Below are 23,922 nucleotides of genomic sequence, written 5' to 3'. Positions count from 1 at the left end.
TAAGAAATCCTTATAAATAATATCATTATATAATTGGATAAGTATTAATGGTACTACTACACTTTTCCAAACTACAAAATTTTGAACTTATATTCCTTTATATTTATATTTATATATGCATATCTAAAAGTTTTTAGAAAAGCAAATGTTTATAGGAATAAAGAATTCATATTTAAATATTTTATAATAACAGATTTTAAAAACATTTTATAAAAGTGAAATTATTTTATTTACAGACAAACTGGCAAGTAATTAAGCAGAATCCCAAACATCATTTGGCATAACTTATCAAAGGATGGATTTTTGTTTGTTTATAATGACAGGTTTTGGTTTTTTTTAGAGTCCAATATTTTCTTCTCTTTTGAGAAGTAAATGTACAGTATGAAAAAGCCTTCATGTCATTGACATTATAGGAATTATCTAGTTTATAATCCATATTTATATACTTTAAGTATATTATCAACTTCCTTTGAAATTCAAAAATAGTTAAGATTGCTTGATACTTCATAAATTATACCACCTGTAAAATAACCAAAAATTAGATTACTCTCGAATAATTTCATTTAAGATATAGTTTAAAAAGTATATATATATATTCCTTTGTAGTATATACATAATGTAGTATACACATATATACTTCATGTATATACATGTGTGCATTTATATGTATGTGTATGCATGCATGCACACACTCACACACACTCACACACAGTTTTCTTACCCCTGAACTTATCTCCAGGCCTTTTGGCTGACTTTGTTGTTGTTTATGATGTCCCGTGAGCAAGCCTCCAGCAGTAAGGTTTGGAAAGCTCTGAAGATAAGCCTGTGACCCTGAGAAATTTCCTTCTGCCATCCCCACCAAGGCTGGCTGTTTCTCCTGAGTGTTCCCGTGCCCTGGCCCAGCTTGTCCGGCAATGTGCTGATTTGGAAGGAATGGTAACATGCCCATGCCAGCTGTTATAGTTGTTTGCGGTGGAATCAGATTAGATGCTGTCGTGAACCACAAATGCAAAAAGGTTTTGGTTACATGAGGCTTATTCACAATAGTCCTTTTGATTTTGTCAAGTTACGGGCAGAATGTGCAGAAACCTATTTTTTTACCTATTAGAGCATAGTTAAAATACAAAAGGTGAGGTTAAAGGTTATAAATTAGCAGCCTCCTGTATGGAAAAACAAAAACCTCTAATAGTAATCATGCTTTTCCTATTTTCAACAACTTCCAGGATAATCTCAAGGATATTATATTTTTTAGTTCCAAGTTTTAATTGTACATTTTAGAAGGTGAGAGCAAAATTTATATACTTTTTGGCACTTAAGTTATATCAGTGCCTTTTTTTTTAAGCCCAGTCATTGTAATTTGCCTGCTTTCATATTTGAAGGGGATAATTAACTAAGCCTTCAGTTTAAAAACAGTCTCTGACACTCAAAAATTAATAAAGTTACATTAAACCCAACAATACATTTAGTCAGCCAGGTTGCACCAGCTCGTAAGTCAACTGTGCTGTCTCTTCCCAGATCTTGAGTTCAACGTCTTTGCATGGGTAACCTGAAATCAGCCATGGTTGGACTGTTTACACACAGAAATCCACAAATGTTACAAATCAAGACTTTTTTTTTAACCCAGAGAGCTGGTTTTTAAACACCAGCACACCACTGGTTTAAAAAAACATCAATATGTATGAGTAGCTAAGCACCAAATGAAAGTTTAACACATTAAAGTTTTATATTTTTATTTACAGGGAGTAACAAGAAATTCTGGAAGAAATAAAATTTTAATAGGAAAATCCTGAACCACTCCATTTTTTAAAACTCTATAGGTCAAAACTAAATGAAAAGAGCTAGTTTTGACAACTCTCTTAATTAAATCCAAGTTATATTTTACAAATTCACTAAACAAATTTCTTAAATTATTTTTAGTACTATTTAGAGATAGATTCTCAGTTCTATCTTTTAGCAATATATTTATTTGGACACTTTGAATTTTCAGTGTTCTTAAAGCAGCAGTGCTAAAGCAAATGGCTAGTTATTTAATCCAACACAAATTATATATAAATATCTGTATAAGCTTTTAGGCATACAATATTTAATTTTTAGGACAGACTCTATCACACTATAAAAATTTCTATAGCTGTCTACTGGTTTAACTTTTGCCCAGTCAATTCCAATAGTCTGAATTGATTATTTGACCATTTGACTTGGTTTTATGTACAAGAGGCTAAATATGTTACCCATTTTAACTGACTTGGTTTTATTTCTTTTTTATCACTGGTGGACTTTCTCTTTTTTCCCCTCAGCATGCTCACTTCAAACAAATTTCAGTTAAACTTCAAATTGAAAGTGCCTTTCAAAATCACATAAGACATCCTGGTATACTACCATGCTATTATTCTGAAAAGAAAAATAATTGTTCTGTTTAAATTTGTTATATTTTAGAAGCACATAATACACATTTTTTTTTACTACTAATTTGGAGCTCACATTTTAGAAATAATACAAATAAACAATCAAACTTTACATTTATCATTACCAGATATTTCTTAATAAAGCTAAGGGTTTCTTATCCAGGCAAAAATTAAATGGATCCCTATGTAATGTGCTGTCAGCCCAGTGGGCAGCATGTCAGTCTCAAATAGATCTATGTCTCTGCCTCATGCTGCCGTGAACCTTCATCAAATATTAAAGCACATCCAACAGAGAAAGTCTTATCTTGGCATAGAAGCAAGTCCATCAATAAATAACTACCAATAGTATTCTAATATTAAAAACAGAAAAGCCAAGAGGGCTCTTGAAATTTTAAATGATTGAATAAAACTCAAATCTGACCTTCCTGTAAATAAAAGTAGAATACAGGTACACTATCTTTAAATCTCAAATCTGACTGTCTACTGACGTCTCAGCAAATACACATAATTTACTTTTATGGGCTTCTCCAAGATGGCCCAACTCTGTTTTCAATGGAAGCGGAGACCCTATCCCTACTGCAGCTTGAAGCACCATAGCTGGGGGTTCTCCAAGTAAGCCTGGTTTCTGCAAAAGAAGAGAAGAAAAGACTTTTGCTCATGGCAGCAAGACATAACCTAATAAAAAAGCTACACATGCGAAAATTCATTAACCATCTGACCAACAGCCTGATTATAGAAAAGGAATGAACTCATTTCAAATGAAAAAAAATAATTCCACACTTACATTATTAGTATGAATATTCTCAAACTTCATTAATTGTTGCTGTGCCAGTGGTACATGAGAAAGATTCTGAAGAAATAAATTAGAAGTATTACCCATAAGTGAGCTCTGTGAAAATGATAAAACATTAAGTTAGTTTAATTTTGAAGAGCTACTTGTTGTGTAATTCATTGTAAAGTTCAATTCCTGAGTTGATCTGAGCAAAAGCAACAGCTTCTTAATATTCTACTTTCTAATTACCGGCAACACTAATTAATTCTTTCAGTAATACACAAGATGTGACCATACAGTCATGAAACTAATTCCATATCCCTTCCTTCTTTTCTTCCATCTTTCCTCCCCTCCCCTCACCCCTTTCTGGCTTTGATGTCACTATCATTCAATGATTTATTTATTCATTTAATCATTCAACAAATATTTATTGAGCACTTCTATGTGCCAGGCACTGTGCTACAATACGGTCTGCCCTCATGGATCTTATAGTCCCCTGAGGAGGGGAGACATTAATTAATTATAAAAACATACAATTAAAAATGGCAATGAGTGTATGAAGGAAAAATACAAGGAGCTATGGAAACAAATAGTGGTGGAACTTGATTTAGATTGGTAAATTCAAGGAAGGTTTCCCTGAGGAACTAACTCTTGCACAGAGATCTGAAGGCTGTGGAGAAATAACTAGGTGAAGTCTGGGGGAACAAGGTGGTGCTGCGGTGGGAAGTATTCCAGGTAGAAGAACAGCAGGAGCAAAGACCTAAGGAGAAGAGAAGAAAGCCCTTCACGGACCACAAGCAGTTCACCAGAGCTGGGACAGTGACACCTAAGGCATATGAGAGGCAGGAGAGGCCAGCTTAGACAGGCCCTCAAGGCAAAATTAAGCAGTTGGTCTTTATTTTAAAGTAAAGGGAATATTGTCAATACTCTGGTCTCCCCTCCCATATCACTTTAAACCTTATTGTAATTAACTGTTTAATGCTTGTTCTCTCTATTTGTTGAAATTCTATAAGGATAAGGACTGTGAATATTCTGTTCAATGCTATAGCCTCAATGGCTAGCAGAGTGTCTAGTACATGTTAGATTTTCAATAAAATATGTTGAGTAAATGAATGAAAAATGTACAGGTCATATGTTAGATTCTAAGAATGAAAAATAAATAAGCCTTTTCCTTAAAAAGCTGCGTTTAGGAACAGACATTCATTCATTCAACCTATAACAACCCATCTATCATGTGTTAGGTTCGATTTGTAATTAGGCTTCTATATAGATATAGCCTTAAACAGTACCTGAAATTAGTAGGTAATATTTATCTCCAATATTACGGATATCTATGTACACAAACATAGTTTAAAATACTTATCTGAAAAAGGTAAGAAAAAAAATTTTTACTCTCATAAATATATAAATTATTTCTATAACATTGATTAAATTTTAAGAATATTATCTATTTTTCTTTTTGGAAATACTTTTTTGAGTTAAGACCACGTAAAACTTGTTTTGAGCTACTGAGTTATTTCTAGAAAAATATACCACAAAATATTCCTCTTCCCTTCTTAATGCCCTACAAATAGGAACCAATAAATATATAAACTATGATGCTTTGATTACCTTAATTTGATCTGATTTCCTTATTAAGTTCTGTTTTTAGGTAGGTACACTTATTACCAAGAATTTTATTTGGAAACAAAATACTCATTTGACTCCTTGAGAACTTTAAGTGTAAAGAACAAACAAAATATTCACTCCAAATGTTCGATGCTTCAGTACTCAATGCTATTTATATACCTGATGTGCTTTATTCAAATGTAAAAATGCAGGGGAGATGGATGGATTCATCAGATGTGGCAAGCTGTGAGGTGTTCCAAGGACTGCTTTAAGAAAATAAAAGTAAAAATTTAACTTTATGATATCTATGGAATTCAAAAATAAATAAAACAAACTCCAAAAAGGGTAAATGAATATTCCTTTAAACTTTTAACATATGTAGTGGAAGTTCAATGATATACTGACCTTGTCATTGTACAAAAAGTGACAGGCTCCTTTCCTTGTGATTCAACTCTAGAATTTGATTTTAAATTCCAACACCTTCTGTCTTAACGGAAAAACACCAAACCTAGCCTTTCTCTTCTCTGGCACTTAATGCAAGAAAACTAATTCCACCTTTTAATAAGTATAATACTAATTGAACCCATGTTATTTGCTCAGTATTTTTGTTAGTTTTTTTTGGGTATTCTGGCAGTGGGTCAGGTGGGAGGGGAAGGACAATATACAATCCTTGTCGTTAAAGCTTATAATCCAATTAAGAAGAGAATATGTACATTTAAAGATATTTCATAAAAAAACCTACAGAAGCAACGATACTGTATATAGTTGATAAAAGGAATAAATGATAACCATACTCTTTATCAAGTTTGTCTAAGAGTACAAATACCAGAGTACACATCAGAAGAGATATTTTAAGAACATACAATATACAGACAAAAAGAAACATGAGATAGAAAATATATGAAGCAATTCATCTAATTATTAGATGTAAATTGTCATAATATACAGCTAATTAGAATCATAGAAGGTCAGGCTTAGAAAGTACTTCAAAAAGCACGTAATCCAATGATCAAACGTATTTGAAATTTATACATAACACTGCTACAAGTTCATTCATGCTTTAAAAACTTTGTTCCAATTTTTTGTTACTTGCGGAGACAATCCATTACATCTTTGGAAAACTGACCATTAGAAAGCACTTTCTTTAGAATGAACCAGTTTCGATGATAGATGATGGGAAGATTAGATCATTAGGATAAGTTGCTTATAAAGGAAAATACTGTTTATTAGGAAAGAGGGGTAAAGATCGTCATTTCATAATGATTAAGGGGTCAATTCATCCATTAGGATGCAACAATCTTAAATGTCTGTGGACCAAATAACAAAGCTTCAAAATATATGAAGCAAAAACTTCTAGAACTAAAAGGAAAAGTAGACAAATCTACAATTATGGTTAGAGATTTCAATACCACTTCCTCTCATTTTTCAGACAGTCACTGTATTTTGTTATAAAACATTAAAATATTTTTTCACAGCTTTTAGTGAATATCGTATTTCCCAGTTTAAAATAACAACCAGAATTAAAACATTCTGAAAATGTCCACAGTCTCACATCTAACTGCCCTTACCCTTAGATTTTGGCTAGGTCTCCCACTGAGCCTCTTGCTCCCCTCAATAATTGATAGCATAAGTGGACTGAAAACCAGTAAGGATATAGGAGACTTGAACAACACTGTCAACCTAAAATTTATATACAAAGGATTATAAAGCTGACACGAAGTGACAGAGTGGCATGGACTTATATATACTACCAAATGTAAAATAGATAGCTAGTGGGAAGTAGCTGCATAGCATAGGGAGATCAGCTCAGTGCTTTGTGACCACCTAGAGGGGTGGGATAGGGAGGGTGGCAGGGAGACGCAAGAGGGAGGAGATATGGGGATGTATGTATCTGTATAGCTGATTCACTTTGTTATAAAGCAGAAACTAACACACCATTGTAAAGCAATTATACTCCAGTAAAGATGTTAAAAAAAAAAAAAAACTGATTTGCAAGGCAGAAATAGAGACACAGACGTGGAGAACAAACATATGGACACCGAGGGGGGAAAGCGGAGCAGTGGGGGTAGTGGAGGTGGTGGTGGGACGAATTGGGAGATTGGGATTGGCATATATACACTAATATATATAAAATAGATAACTCATAAGAACCTGCTGTATAAGAAAATAGTCTTAAAAAAAAAGAAAAGAAAACTGATGTTCATAGTCAAAAAAAAAAAAAGGATTATAGTATGTCATGACCAGGTGTGGCTTACTGTAGGAGTGAAAGATTGGTTTAACATTCAAAAATCAATCAATATAATTCATCATGATAACAGACCAGAAATAAAAAAGCCACACTGATGATATCAATAAATGGAGAAAAGCATTATATAAATCCCAGCAATTACCATGATAAAATATCTCAGCAATATAAAAATAGAAGAAAAATTTCCCAGCTTGAAAAAGAAAATCTGTGAATAAAAAACTATAGCTAACATAATGCTTAATAATAAAAGAATGAATGTTTTCTCTGTAAGATCAGGAACAAGGCAAGGATGTCCACTCTCATCAGTTCAATGCACAAATTTTTCAGGAATTTCTATCAACTGCAATAAAGCAAGAAAATAAAATAAAAGGTATACATATTGTAAAGGAAGAAGTAAAACTGTGTTTATTTGTAGATGACATGATTGCCTATACAGAAAATCCTAAGGGCAATACCTACTATTGATAGAAATAGAAAGCAAGACTGCAAGATACAAGATAAATAGACAAAATCAATTGTACTTGTATATGCTAGCAACAAGCAGTAGGAAATTGAAATTTAAAAAGTAATACTATTTAAAATAGTATCAAGAATATATAAAGAACTCAGCAACAAAAAGACACACAACCCTGTTCAAAAATGGGCAAAGAACTTGATTAAGCATTTCTCCAAAAGAAGACACAAAAATAGACAACAAGCACAAGAAAAGATGCTCAACATAATTAGTCATTAGGGAAATTCAAATCAAAACCATGATGAGTTGCCAGTTGATTCCTACTTGGATGGCTAAAATTAATAATAATTTAAAAAACCCAGAAAGTAACAAGAGTCTATAAAGTTATGGAGAAATTGGAACCCTCATACATTGCTTTGGGGATGTAAAATGGTGCAGCCACTGTGGAAAACAGCTTGGCAGCTCCTTAACAAGTTAAACATAGAATAACCATATGACCCACCAATTCTAGTTCTAGGAATATAAGCCCAAAAGAACTGAAAACAAATGTTAAAATGCTTGTACATGAATATTCACAGCAACACTCTTCACAAGAGTCGAAAAGTGAAAACAACTCAAATGTCCATCAGTGTGATGTACATACGATGGAATATTACTCAGCCAAAAAAAGGAATGAAGTACTGATACATATTACAGTACTCAAAAACATCATGCTAAGTGAAAGAAGCCAGACACCAAAAGTCACATAATGACTTCTGTTTATATGAAACATGCAGACTAAGCAGAAGTGTAAAGACAGAAAGCAGATTGGTTGTTGCCAGGGCCTGGACAGAGGAGGAAATGGGAAGTCACTGTTTCATGGGTCTGGATTTTATTTTGAGATAATGAAAATGTTTGAAAGTAGGCAGAGTTGGTGATTCCACAACATTGTGAATGTACCAAATGCCACTGAATTACTGACTCTGAATTCTGCCTCAGAAAATTACTGCAATAAAAAAATAGTATCAAGGAACATGAAATGCTATGGATAAATCTGAAAAAATATGTGTAAGATTTATACCCTGAAAACGACAAAATATTGCTGGGAGAAATTAAAGAAGACCTAAATAAATGGAGAGATATACCGCACTTAGGGCAAACTGTTGTCAGTTCTGCACAGATCAGCATACAGATTCAACACAATTCCAATCAAATTTCCAGCAGACGTTTTTCATAGAAATTGACAGCTGACTCTAAAATTTATATGCAAATACAAAGGACCTAGGATAGGCAAAACAAAGAGAAAAAGAACAGAGTTGAAGGACTTACACTAACTGATTTCAGGACTTATTATAAAACTGTATATAATCAAGACAATGTAGTATTGATATAAAGGCAGACATTTAGATCAATGGAATAGAAACAGAGAGTCCAGAGATAGAGCCATATATATATGGTCAACTGACTTTTGAAAAAAGTGTCAAGAGATTCAATGAAAAAGGATAATCTTTTTTAACAAATGATGCTGGAACAACTGTAAAAAAAAAATTAACCTGGACCTTTACCTCGTATCATAAATAACAATTAACTTGAAATCATTCATCAACCTAAACTTAAGAGGTAAAATTATAAAACTTCTTGAAGAAAACATATAAGAACATCTTTGTGACCTCGAATTTGGCAAAGATTTCTTAAATATGACACAAGAAGTATGAATTATAAAACAAAAAATAATAAACTGGACACTGTCAAAATAAAAAATTTTGCTCTTCAAAAGATATTGTTAAGAAAATAAAAGGACAACAACCTACAGAGTGGCTGCAAACCCATATATCCAATAAAGGACTTGTATCTAGGATAAAAAACCCTAACAACTTAATAAGAAGATAAGCAACCTAATTTTAAAATGTACAAAATATCTTAAAAGATATATTAACAAAGAAGGTATAAAGATGGCAAATTAGTACATTAAAAGATGTTCAAAATCATTTGTCAAAAGGGATATTCAAATTAAAACCACAATGAGATAGCACTATAAACCAAATAGAAAGACTAAAATTAAAGGATCAACATATCAAATGTTGGTGAGGATACTAAACGAACTAGAGCCCTGGACACTGATGGTGAGAATGTAAAATGGTTCAACCACATTAGAAAACAGTTGGAAGAGTGTCTTACAACTTAAACATACATCCACCATATGACCCAGCCATTCCACAACTATGTCTTTATCCAAGAGAAATGAAAGCGTAAGTCTACATAAAGATTAAGAGCAAATCTTCACAGCAAGTTTATCTGTAATGACCCCGAACAGGAAATAACCCAATGTTCAACAAATCAATGAAAATGGAAATTGTAGAACTGAATACTACTCAGCATTAAAAACAAAAAAAAACTATTGATACACGCAGCAACATGGATGAATCTCAAAATAATAAGCCGAGGGAAAGAAGCCATACGGTACATACTGTGTGACTCCATTTATATAAATTTCTAGAAAATACAAACTATAGTGACAGAAAGCAAATTAGTAGTTTCCTGGGGATGGGGGGAGGGGTTACAAAGAGACAAAAGGAAAGTTTTGAGAGTAATGAATATGCTCATTATTTGGATTATGGCGGTAGTTTCATGGGTTATGCACGTGTTAAATCTTACCAATTTGTACAATTTAAATATGTGCAGATGAATGTGCCACAGTTATACCTCAAGAAAGCTGTTAAACATACAATTTAGATTCTAAGTAATTATATACTAGTTAAACTTTAAAACAGACACACACACAAGGACAGAGAGAAAGAAATGTACAATATTTACACTATACTGTATTTTTTTAGGGTATTTACAAGGTCTGGATTGGAGAGAAAAGATCAGTACGCTTCAAGTAACATAAAGTAGGTGTAGGAGGAAAATTGACCTGACGGTCGTGCACAGATTAGATCAGACAGAAAAGAAGGCAGACCAGAAAAGTAGTTAAAAGTTTACAGACTAGATCATATATAACAAGGTATGTATAAGTTGTGCAACAGACAGGTTAAGGAAGGAGTTTAATCAGTAAACAATATTTAAGTACTTTTCACTATAAATAGCAGTTCTGTCCTAGATGCCTGAGATGAACCAAACAGATAAATCTTTGCCATTATGGAGTCGCCTCTAGTCTAGTGGAAGAGAAGGCAATAAACAACTAGATATGTGTCAGTTACTTGAAAAAATGATACAGTGAGAGAGAAGTTTGGGCAAGGGTTTAAATACAAATATATCATACAGGCATACTTCAGGTTTGCTTCCAGGACACTCCAATAAAGTGATTATTGCAATAAAGCAAGTCACACAATTATTTTAGTTTCCTGGTGCATGTAAAAGTTATGTTTATGCTATATTGTAGTTTATTAAGTGTGCAATAGCATTATGTCTAGAAAACAATGTATATACCTCAATTTAAAACGCTAAAAATGCTAACCATCATCTGACAAAAGCAGTGTTGCCACAAACCTTCAATTTGTAAAAAAACACATAGCATCTGTGAAGCACAGTAAAATATGGCACACTTGTGTATATATGTATCATATAATATAAACAAATTACAGGGAATTATGATCCTTTGTAATTACTTTGTTCAGAGGCTTCTGTGAAGAGCTCAGGATATAGTAAGGGATATAGTTAAGATATAGTAAAAAAAAAAAAAAAAAAACATAGTAAAGGAAAAACAAATGAAATTTATTGATTAACCAGAGCTTGTCTTTCCTGAACACCAAGAAACTTTCCATACACTGTCTCTTTGCATGTGTTCAGGTAAGGTATTTAACCCTCTTCACTGGCCATTCCAAACAAAGAAAAAGCTATCAGTGTAATAATGATATATCTTTCTTAAAACAGTGAAAGTAGCACTAAAATAAAAAAGCCTAATCTCATATGGTCATACACCAACCTGAGTAGAAAAGCAGAGTGGAGAATACATATCTTAGATGAGACAAAAATAATTTGGGGGAGAAGTTACTAAAGATAGTCCAGATGTGAACTATACTTTCTAAGAGACACAAGAGTATAATATACTTCTTTAAACTCTGATACAAACTTGGACTGCATTAAAAGGAAAATAATGATCATAGGAAGGAAATCCCACTGCATTCTGTGCTGATTAGAACCCATCTATAGGATAAATTCATGTCTGTGTACACCGTATTTCAGGGCAACCCAGACAACCTAGGTATCTTTACAAGAGGACAACTTGGGCGGGGGATGCTCTAGAGAGCGTATACTATGACATGTTATATAAAGTCAAATACAGAGCTATAGTTTACAAAGAGAATAGAAGAGGTGTATAAAGAGAACCATACTCAATATTTTGTCATAACATATAAGGGAAAAGAATTTGGAAAAGAATATATACACACATATATATATATATATGAATCACTTTGCTGTACACCTGAAACTAACACATTGTAAATCAATTATACTTCAATAAAAAAATAAATTGTTCTTAAAAAAGATAACTGTTATTTGTATTTACTTTCATCTTAAAATATAAAAATATTAAGCTTTATCATTTCTTAATATATGGATTGACAAAGGTACATTCATGTAATTGACATATAAGTGATACGTATACTGTATATATTGAGGCTCTACTAAAAATATACTTTACTGATAGAGTTGCATAGTCAAAAAATAAATAAATAAAATGAGACTACTGGCCTGGAGAACAGAAGACAAAGAAAATCAAAGATGACTAAGGTTTCATGATAGCTGTCTTCAACATTAGAAGGCTTTTCTTATGGAAGAAGGAATAGATTTATTCTGTGTTTCCTCATAGGAAGAACTAGAATAAGTGGCTAAAAGTCATAGAAATCACCATCTAATATAAGGGAAAACCTAGTAATTAAATTTGTTAAACCAGGGAATAGCTGCTTTGGAAAATAATGAGCTGCTCTATGCTTTGAGTAGTCAAGACATACAAAGGATATCTCTATACCATTAAAATTGTAGAAGGGATATCTGACTGCATAGTAGGCTGAGCTGGACACCTCTAAAGCTACTTCCTACACAGAGATAATTGATGATTATATGAAGTACTTAATATGAACACTGTTGGTATAATAAAGAATTTAACTGGTCTTTGTCTTTGGTTCCTGGAAGGAAAACTCTAAATCCTTGGAATTTTCCCAGTGACAGGAGTGTCTTTGTTATGCTAATGAGGTGACTCAGTGTGGGCCCTTAGATGGCTTCAGGATGGGGACTGGTCATACCAGAAAGACCTACCATGTGATTAGAGGACTAGAGCTTTGAGTCATATGATATCAGCCTAACCTCCTGACTTCCAGGGAGAGGAGGGGGACTGGAGATAGAGTTCAATAACATGGTCAGTCATGCCTACATAGCAAAACCCCAATAAAAACTCTAGATACTGAAGTTACTGCAGCAGGGAGTTCTGGCTAATACACATGTGTGCTGCAAGGCAGATGTGCTCTGATTCCATAGGGAAAGAGCGTAAAAGCTCTGCAGTCAGGACCTTCCAGTCTGGAAGCCCTAAGTCTCTTGATTAGGCTATTTCTGAGTTATATCTTTTATAACAAAACTGTAATCATAAGTACAGTAAGTTCCCTACATACGAACCTTCAAGTTGCAAACTTTCAAAGATGCAGACGTGTGTTCACATGTCCAATCACGTAAATTAGTTTACGTGACTGGCGTACCTTGTCACCTGTGTGCACCCTCTACAAGTGGCTGTGCTTTTGTGTACTTTACTGTACAGTACTGTATAGAGTACAGTAGTACAGTATCTTTATTTCAAGCCCAGGATGTCCGGAGGCAAGCGTAAAAGCAGTGGTGATATAGCTGGTACTGCTAAGAAGTGCCAGGAATTGGAGGCCCAGAGAAAGAACGAAGAGAGACAAGAGGAAGAAGAAGTAACTGAAGAACCGAAGAGATTCATGACGCAGGAAATGGCAAGGGGATTTTCTTTATTTGAGGAGGCAGTTAGTTTTGAGGCACAGGACCTGAACGTAGAATGGTACACGAAGGTTGCAACAGCCGTTCAGAATGCAATCCAGTGCTACTGTGTCATCTATGACGAGAAAAGAAGGCCTATTACCCAGACATCACTGGATCATTTTTTCAAGAGGGTAGGTAGAATTGAATCCAGCAAGGAACCAGAACCTGTGCCATCAACGTCAGGCGTGAGTGAAACTGCAGCTTGCCCTCCGTCTCCTATCGCTGACGATCCTTCAGCTCTACCATCTCCCACCTCCTCTCCCCACTCCAGTCAGTAACTCTTCTTGCCTGCTCACTCGATGGCAGCCCCTGGATGCCGGCTGTTGTGCTGTACTACTGTACTTTTCAGGGTACTGTGCTGTAAGATTAAAAATGTTTTATTTTTCTGTGTTTGTTTTATTTGTGTGAAAAACATTATAAACCTATTAGAGTACAGTACTATATAGCCGACTATGTTAGTTGGGTACCTAGGCTAACTTTGTTGGACTTACAAACAAACTGGACTTACAAACACGCTCTTGGAATGGAACTCGTTTGTATGGGTGGGGACTTACTGTACAGTGCTTTCCTAAGTTCTGTGAGTCTAACAAATTATTGAACCTGAGGGGGTCACAGGAACCCCCAAATTTGAAGCAAGTTAGTCAGAAATGTAGGTGACCAGGGGACCTCTGAAGTTGTGGCTGCTGTCTGAAGTAGGGGCAGACCGGTTGGGGACAAAGCCCTTACTTGTAGGATCTGTGCTAACTCTAGGTAGTTGGTGCTAGAACTGAATTGCAATATACTAGTTGTTGTTAGACCAGTTGGAGCTGAAACAGAGTAAGTGTATTTAATCTAAACATTTGTAATCTAAAGCTTAGTGTTGAATACAGGCATTCATTTCCTCATAATGATAAAACATACATTCTGTGTATGTATACTGGTGCATCTCAAAAGGTAAATAAACTCTTCTCAATGAATACTAAATAGATATTTAATGTATGCCAATATTATAAAAATTTCCATAATACTTAGAAAATGATGTTTTTCTCATTTTCTAAAAAGTGAAACAATTTCACAATGAAAAAGAAAGAGCAGAGAGGAAACAGACCTTAACACTTTCCAACAAAGTAATTCTGCCAAAAATATTATGTAGAAAAGTATATCCTTTGTTAACATAGGGTGTAACAATGTAGTATATTAAATATTACCTTATTAAGCCATGTGTTACCTGGTTTACAAATTCATGTCAACCAGTAACTAAACTGAAGGTTTAATATTTATTAATAGTTAAAAAAAAAATCAGGAAACCCATAAGCAGTTTGTCCCTATCAAAAACAGTCAAAACATATTTTCACCTCAGACCATTAATTAAAATAAATTATATTTTATATATTCACTGATAAATTCTAGAAAAAATAAATATTCTTGGACTAATTTAAGTGTGTTTTTCATGTAAAACAGCACAATTAACTTCATGCCAACATTCTACGTTTAATCAGCACACATGAAGTTTACCTGGTTTAACAGTTCGCCCGCAGAGCTGGGGTTGTAGAAGAACTTGTAACATGGCAGGGTTGTTTAAACTTTTCATAATTTGCACTGGATTTGGCTCTGGAAGTAAGCCCTTTTGATTACTGTGCATCTTTGATGAATACAGAAATAGAAAACATTAGAACAAGGATAAGCACAAAGATGAAACTGTAAAGGCTTTTTTCCAGAAATTCTCATTCACCTGATAAGATCTATTTTATGATAACCACAACTTACTTTATATTATATACTTGTTGTATACATTCTACCACAATTCCTAATTATAAGATATTCTACCATACAACATACACTGAAATCCTCATAGAATGTTTCAGTTAAGTAGAAATTGGCTTTAAGAGGACTAATGATTTAGTCAGATAAATCTCTTCATACAAGTAGAAAGATTTCAGGGGAATCTGAATTTATTAACAGGGAGGTAACCTGTTGACACGAGATGAATATTTTGATACTGTAGAGGAACCTTACAACAATGTTGATCTCAAGTTTAATAATGTGGGATGCCTTACAAAGCAACATTTTTCTTATAATAACAGTCTTTAATTCATTAACTTAATCCTCTAATATGAGACAAAGATGAACTGGCCTTACATACATGTCATTGGGTAGCTTCCTCAATATATGAAGTTGTTCTCAGATTTTAAAAGCCAGTCTGATAGATGAGAATATTAATATAATGATGTAAAAGGAAAACTATGAACTTCCAGCCAGGAGAAAACGGAGAACCGACAAGGACAACTGGATTCTCTCTCTCATCCCAAGCTGTGACATTAAGAGGGAGAGGGTGACGGATTGAGAACCTGACACTAAACCCGTGAGAAATCCCTGGACAGACACAGGTAGTGCCTCAAGAGTATGAGAGAGGCTGGATCCACAGACAGGATAGCTTGGGGAAGGGCCTTCCTCCACATCACCCCCTAGGGATCATGGCTAGGAAAGAGCAGGAAAAGGGCAGCATCAGTCCAGTGACCGCCTAGGAGCAGTGAATTAACAGCAGGGCGTCGTGCAAACTCAGAGACAGTGGGGACCATGTAACACTAGGTAGAGGGACCAAAAACGTCCTTCCCACATCCTCCAACCTTCTCTACTTCCTTCCTCCCACTGGGCAGGGTGGAAGAGTTATAATTGAGGAAGGCAGAACTTGGAAAAGAGCAGGGTTGGGAGAAGAGATTAAGAGGCTCTAAGGGGCAGGGTTGCCTGGCTGGGGTGGGAAAGGGCTGTGGTCAAGGCCAGATGGTCAAGGCAGAGGTTCTCAGCCCTAGGTTCCTGCCCGCCTTCCCTAAACCCTAGCTGAGACCAGCCTTCAGCACTCCTCCTCCATCTCCAGCCCCTCAACCTCTAAACACTCACATACAAAGAAGCCAACCACCATACCCACTACCAAAGGAGATATGTATCCACAGAACAAAATAACTAGGCATGGGGAGAATGTAGCCACAAAAACTAAAGGCAACAAACTGAAGCACCTATAAGAGACAAAGCAGAATTAAAGGATAGGAAATAATAAGAACGTTAATTCAACATAACAGACATCCTAAAAAAAAGATAATATATTTTTATTGGTAACATGAAACAAGGACAAGCAGTTATAAAGAACAACCAATTAGACGTATGAAAAACACAACTGTTAGAGAAAATTAATAGCAGCCATCACTTACTATATATACTTGGCATTGTTCTAAGCATGTTACATGGATTAGATCACTTAATGCCCCAAAACAACTCTATAGGGTTCGTGTTATTACCCCCATTCTATAGGTGAGGAAACTGGAGAAACTCATAAAGCATTATTCTTAACCTCTACTCTGTGCTTTAACAGGTAAGTTAAACAGTAGGATATATGAGACTGAAAAACAAAATAGTGATCTGAAAGGTCAGGTCAAATAAACTTCCCAGAATACATGAGCAGAGGATAAAGAGGGAAATACAAACAAAGTAGAACATGGTAATGAAAAATGCAAACAAGAGAGAAAACCAAGGCAATAAAGGGACTAGAAGTCTTAACATCTATATAATAGGAGTCCCTGATGGATTAGGAAGAAAAGGGAATCTTTGAAGAAGTAATGGCTGACAATTTCCCAGTATTAAAGAAAAATTAAAGACCACAAAACGAAAGGGTTCCAAATATGATATAGGAAAACACACACCTGGTTACATTTTTTTGGTGTGAAATTTAAGAACATCAAACACCCCCCCCCCATACTAAAAACTTCCAGTGAGGAAGAACATCTCAGAAAAAAGAAAAAAGCAGATTAATATCATCTTCACTCTCAAAGCGTCAACCCTGGATTTAAGAAGGCAACAAATTAATATTTTCAAAGTGCTGCAGGAAAAAAACTTTGAATCTAGATTTTTATATTCAGCTAAGCTATTAAATATGGAAAAGAAATAAAAAATATTCCCAGCCATACACAGTCTAAAAAGTTTTTACTACATGAAACCCTTTCTGAAAATGAGAAATGAGAATAAATGCATGATGATATTACATGATACATGGAAATTAGGGTTTACAATATCACAGTTAATTTTAATCTTGTATACAAAAGCCAGGACCATAAAAACAAAAACATTAAGGTTGGGAATTCCCTGGTGGTCCAGTGGTTAGTACTTGGTGCTGTCACTGCCATGGCCTGGGTTCAATCCCTGGTTGGAGAACTAAGATCCTGCAAGCCGTGCAGTGCGCCCCCCCCCACAAAAAAAAAAATTCAGGCAATCCTAAAGTAAAAATGTACTTTATGTATTCTCGATATGGTGGTAGGTGGGGTAGAAGGAAGAAGCAGGATGGAGTTTAGAATGAACTAAGTGGGAAGAAAGAGATACTGATCAACCTAGGCGTGTTAGTAAGTTAGGAACAATCACCAGTAGGATAAAATAGAACATCTCACTCTCGAAGCAGAAGAAGAAAATTCTAATTTATCCAATAGTAGATGGGAAATGAAAACAAAGGAAAAAAGTATAGTTAAAAAAAACATGACAAGTGTTGGTAAACAGTATAGAGGTTCCTCATAAAATTAAAAATAGAACTACCATATGACCCAGCAAGTCAACTTCTGGGTATTTCTCCAAAGAAAACAAAAAACACTAACTCAAAAAGATATATGGACCCCATGTTCATTGCAGCATTATTTATAATAGCTAAGATATGAAAACAACCTAAGTTTCCAAAAATGGATGAACAGATAAAGAAAATGTGGTGTGTATATGTATACAGACAATGGAATATTATTCAGCCATAAAAAAGAATGAAATTTTGCCATTTGTAGTCTCATGGATGGACCTTGAGGGTATTATGCTAAGTGAAATAAGTCAGGCAGAGAAAGATGGATACTGTATGATCTCACTTATGTGTGGAATCTAAAAACAAAACCAAAACCATAGATACAGAGAACAGACTGATGTTTCCCAGAGGGAGGGGGTGGAGGGTGAGTGAAATGGTAACGGGGGTCAAAAAGTACAAACTTCCAGTTATAAGAGAAATAAGTCATGAGAATGTAATGTACTGCACAGTGACTATGACTACAGTTCATAATACTCTACTTCATATTTGAAGGTTGCCAAGAGAGTAGATCTTAAAAGTTCCCATCACAAGAAAAAGAAATTTTGTGATTCTGTGTGGTGACAGATGTTAACTAGACTTACTGTGGTGATCATTTCACAATACATACAAATACTGAATCATTAGTTGTACACTTGAAATCTAACATAATGCTGTATGTCAATTATATCTCAAAAGAAATCTATATCAGAAGAATAGCTTTTAAAAATTCCTAGGTGGGTATAAACTGGAAAAAAAACTAATAATTAAGCTAAAAGGAAATCATAACAAAAAATTGAAACATTCATAATATAAAATTTATGACACATAGGTATAGCATTAGTTATAGAAGTAAGCTTACTTTAACTATGTTCATCAGAAAACAATCTAGGTTGGAAACAGAGGAGCTAACACGGATAACATTAAAGATGGGTGGGGGTGGGGGTGGGAAGAGTAAATCCAAAGAAGAAAGAAGCAAGGAGGTTATAAAGATAGGGCAAGAATAAGCAAAAGATAGAAAAAAGAGAAATAATGAACAAAACAAAAGCTGTTTCTTTAAAAGGCAAAATAAATAGTTTGCAAGACTGATCAAGGGAAAAAAAGGAAATGCAAATAAATAAAATATACGATAAAAAGAGGAGACTAGACATGACAAATTTTAAATAAAACTTTATAAATAGCTATGTGCCAATAAATTTAAAAACTCAGACAAAGTGGATAAATTTGTAGAATATAATCAAATGCCACATATAGCACACAGAGAAAAATAAAACTAATAAACCGAATATCCACAGAAGAAATTTAAGCGGTAATCAATGATTTCCTTCTGGAAGAGGCTCAAGGAGTAAGTCTACACGGTTTCATAGATGAGATCTCTCAAACTTTCAAAGAACGGATGACCCCGATTTTATACAAATTGATCCATGAAATGGAAAGAAAAGGAGAAGGGGGAGAAAAATATGTAAATCATTTAATGAGGTCAATGTTCTCTTGATTCCAAAATTAAGTAAAAATGGTACCCAAAAATTTAAGCATTTTCACTTATGAGCACATTTGCACATATACCAAATAAAATATTATCCAATAAAATCAAACAATGCATAGGAAAAAATCATTATCAATTAGGATTTACAACATAAGGATAGTATAATATTAGAAAAACCTATCAATTGGATTCAGCACATTAATGAACTTAGAAAGAAATCACATAAAATTATCGCAATAGTTGCAGAAATACTCTGATAAACATCAATACCTACTTATGATTTTTTTTTAAATCAGAAAACTTGATAAAGGATATGTACCAAGAACCTACAGAAAAAAAAATCAATGCAGCACATTACTTTTAAGACTGAGAAAAATTTAAGATTCCTCATGTTACTAATACCTAATCACGAAGGGCCCTGTATGCCATGGTAAGGAACTGCACTTATGCACGCATTAAAGAATATTAAGCAAGAGAATGACATAATCTGGTTTGAGGACGAGAAAGATCACTCTTGTGGCACCGTGGAAGATGGGTTAGAATGGGGAAGACGAACAACATGGCAACCACATAGCAGGTTATTCGAACCATCAAGGTGAGAAAAATGAGATCCTGAGTAAAGTAACAAAGATGCTGACAAGTCTCAAGGATTTAATAGTTACCAGGAGGCGGAACTGAAAGGATTTGCTAATATTCTCGACATCTTGATCTGGGGAGTAGGTGAAGACGACCAATCATGATTAACTGAGTTTTTAATTCAGACAGTTCTAGTTTGAATGAACTGATGCCATACATAGATATTACAGAACACAGAAAAGCAGGTCCCAGAGAAAAATAGTTTTCTTTTGGAAATGTTGAAATTGAACTATTTATATAACATAAAAAGGGGCTGTTTAAATATCATTTGGAAATACAGATTTAGCAACTGGGTCCAAAAATATATGCTTGGAAAAATCACCACTGATAGGCAATAACTAAAACCACTGGAGTGCTGAAGAGGAAGAAAGTGAGGAGGCCAAATACAGAAGCCTACTGATAGCAGCCCTTCGGGAAAGAGAAGAAAGGGGTGGGACGGTTAGACAGGTAGGAAACAAACGGTAGGCAGAATTCAAGGTAGTAGGCGGTTGGTCTTATTTTTTTTTTAATATTTATTTTCCTTATTTTTTATTTTTCTTAGCTGCATTGGGTCTTAGTTGCGGCACACGGGATCTTCGTTGAGGCATGCAGGATCTTTCACTACTTTTCTCTCTAGTTGTGGCGCGCGGGCTCCAGGGCACGTGGGCTCTGTAGTTTGTGGCACGCAGGCTCACTCGTTGAGGCGCGCGAGCTCAGTAGTTGTGGCACGTGGGCATAGTTGCCCCACGACATATGGGATCTTAGTTCCCAGACCAGGGATCGAAGCCACGGCCCCTGCATTGGAAGGTGGATTCTTTACCACTGGACCACCAGCGAAGTCCCAGGAGGTTGGTTTTAAATGTTCCAAAGAAACCAGGCAAAGAAAGACTGAAAAGTACCTTTTCGACTGAATATTAAGAAATTCCTGTTAATCTTAAAGAGAACAGATTCACCTGAATAGTGGCGGCAGAAACTAGATTGCATTGGACTGAGAGGGAAATGAGAAAAGAAGAAAAGGTGATGAGTGGGACCTAATTGTTCAAGAAGCTCCAGCTGTGAGGGAAAAGTATTACAAAGGCTCGTATTTAGAGAGGATTTTTAAAGGAAAAGATTTGAGCGTATTTATAAGCAGATGGGATAGAGCTAGTGAACAAGTGAAAGTAAGTAGAAAGGTGAGGATGAAGATCCTTGAGGATGGGGGACATGGGCATGAGCCCCTGCTTTGGCAGGAGGAGGCACAGCCCTCCCTCCCAGAGAACAGGGATCTTTGTTTTGTTCACTGATGAATCCTAAACATCTCTAACATACCTAGCATGCAGTGGGTACCCAAAAAGTATTTATGGAATGAATGCTATTTAAGAGAAAAAATGGGGGCACTTTTTCTGGGGGAGTGTGAGAAAAGTTGAATGAATGAGTCCAGCACATGGCCTTTATATTTCTATAAAGTAGGAGCCACGATCATCGGATAGAAAGAAGGACAAAGACAGGAAAAGAGTGAAGATTTGAGAGAGTCACTGTAGAAAATGGAAAAGAGTGGCTGATAAGAGATAGCTAGTTTTGCTGGGGGATCAGCTATAAACAAATGACAGACATTTGTAAGGCCACCAAGCCACCTAGTTGTTTCTTTTTCTCCAAGAGGACAGGGTGTGCCACCTGCAAAAGTGGGTGACTAGATGCATTCAGAACTGGAAACTCAGCAACTGTGCCATGTGCACAAAAATGAGGTGCCACCTCCTACTACTTCTACTATGGATACTTATGAACACTGAAAAAGGGGGCACCTTGCACTCAAAACTTACAGAACAGGAACTCAAACATTTACTGAATCAATGAAATTTCCTCAAAATTTTTTCTTGAGATGAATACACGTTATGAAACACAGTTTCTTCTTTTGTATTGACTCCTGGCTTGATTTGGCAGAGGTACCATTTAGCCAGTCAAAAAAAAAAAGAAGGGTATCTTTACATAAAAAAAATATAATGAAGGTCCAATCAATGACTGACTAGTTTGGATAGATTAAAATACTACTAGAATTTTTTTATATCCTAAAAAAAGAAGAAACTTACCACGCGTTGAGCTGCTATCAATGCTGCTAATGTACTTCGCCCTGGTGCTCCCGGGGCACAGAAGGAAACTTGAACTTTGCTTCCCTTGATGGTCATACCATCAGCTGCTTGTTGAACCTCTTCAGCGTGCTCTGCAGTGCTATATTCAACCACCGCAAAGCCACCAACATAACTACCTTCATCCTGTGCAAGCTGATGTGATACATTTATTAAAAAGGGAATTCTAATATTTAGCTAGAAATACTTATTTACAAGTATATCATCTAAAAATTCAAGGACAAATGTCTCAGAGCATGATACTGGTGAAAATAATGTATTCTTTCCTTCTGAAAATAAAAGTTTACTAGTTGGGTAGATGTAGTCCTTCTAGAAGATGGGAAAAGTAAGATTCTGTCCGGTTTCCTTTTACTTCTTTGAATCTCTGATTTATTTTAAAAGTCAATGTTCAAATGATAATAGTCCCTATATATTAAGATATATATATAACTGATAATTTATAGAAAAATATGGGACACAATAATTAAAACTTTCTTTAAAATAAATTCACCAGATACACAGACGATGAAACATGCTGAACAATTACTGGATCATGTATCTATGTAAAATAACATTTGCATTATCAACAGAAGAAAGGTAGAAGGAACCACATTCAAAGTTTATTTCAATATTTTGGGCAGATCCCAGGAATTTGGTCAAGTATACCAAAGCAAACCTTCTTTAGGAAAACTGTGCCCCAGGTTTGTTTAAAATACCATATTCAGGACAAAACCTTTTTCTGAATGTGCCCTAAATAAACTCCTGCAATGCAGAACTCAATTTATTTCCAGTCACCCACCTGTAAGAGTGTAAAAGAAGATACTAAAGTCCTGGATCTGTAAAGACTGGTACAAAGAGCAAAAGTAAGAACAAAATAAGACACTAAAAAGTTTCTAGAGCAAAAGTAAGAACAAAATAAGACACTAAAAATTTCTAAGTGTTGAACATGTCTGAATCATCTTAAACACACTGATGCTATAAAGTGATAAATGTGATAAAATTCAGCTTCGTATGTCTTTGAGAAGACGCATGTACAATACTTCTATTTGAATTTGGCATCCCATAAATTGATACTACAATTAAATCATTTTCCAGTCCTTTTTAGTTTCTTTTCTTATTTTTGAAGCTTTTTGTGTAGTAGACCGAATTTCTATTTTTTCTTCACATTCTTCCTTCCTTTTAAAACTGCCCTCAAATATTTTTTTCCTCCATAAAACTTCTTCCATTTCCATGGGAGAAAGGAAAAATATCTACCTCTTCCAAACATTTCTCCTACAACCTCATTCCTTTTAACCAAACCAAATCTTAAAATCAGATTTGTAAAAGCCGTTAGTCCCACTGGTCCCTTCTGACCACGAGGTAAGAAGACTGTGTCTTCCATATAGTCTATGTCAACCTACCAAGCGAGAGAGCCTGAGTTTAACAGATCTACTGATAAAGGCATTGTAAAGTGGCTTTATTAACCTTTTGAAAACTTTTAAAATATTTTTACTATTCCTGGTTCATTATAACCTTCATGCCAAATAAATGACACTATCATTTTAAGTCTTTCAAAAGACAAAGTCATTTTAATTCCATAGCGTCAGCAGTTTTAAAGAAGAATATTTACATTCAGTATGAGAGCCATTTAAATATGTAATGGCCTGACTTGTGATCTAGTGAATTTTCCATTATTTTGAAATATTTTAACAGAAGCTAAATGAT

At 34.8% G+C, this 23,922-nt stretch overlaps 1 protein-coding gene across 7 annotated transcripts in view; it reads right to left on the bottom strand.

Moving 5' to 3' along the window:
• Positions 1 to 23,922, bottom strand: part of RAVER2 (ribonucleoprotein, PTB binding 2) — a 103,798-nt gene that overhangs the window by 41,928 nt on the left and 37,948 nt on the right. For 3 of the 7 annotated variants that reach the window (XM_032636639.1, XM_032636685.1, XM_032636675.1), the window contains exons 4-9: positions 22,183 to 22,374; positions 14,949 to 15,075; positions 4,963 to 5,048; positions 3,187 to 3,291; positions 2,916 to 3,027; positions 722 to 990 (exon numbers count right to left, since the gene is read on the bottom strand). In XM_032636639.1, coding sequence (XP_032492530.1) covers positions 722 to 990; positions 2,916 to 3,027; positions 3,187 to 3,291; positions 4,963 to 5,048; positions 14,949 to 15,075; positions 22,183 to 22,374 — 891 coding nt within the window. The remainder of the gene's footprint in view (positions 1 to 721; positions 991 to 2,915; positions 3,028 to 3,186; positions 3,292 to 4,962; positions 5,049 to 14,948; positions 15,076 to 22,182; positions 22,375 to 23,922) is intronic. The other 4 variants (XM_032636656.1, XM_032636646.1, XM_032636665.1 and 1 more) reach the window with 4 other exon arrangements.

Source organism: Phocoena sinus, chromosome 1 (genome assembly GCF_008692025.1).
Source record: "Phocoena sinus isolate mPhoSin1 chromosome 1, mPhoSin1.pri, whole genome shotgun sequence".
Taxonomy (NCBI): domain Eukaryota; kingdom Metazoa; phylum Chordata; class Mammalia; order Artiodactyla; family Phocoenidae; genus Phocoena; species Phocoena sinus.
The sequence above is the reverse complement of the archived record's forward strand: the minus strand, read 5'-3'. Positions and strand labels throughout refer to the sequence as shown.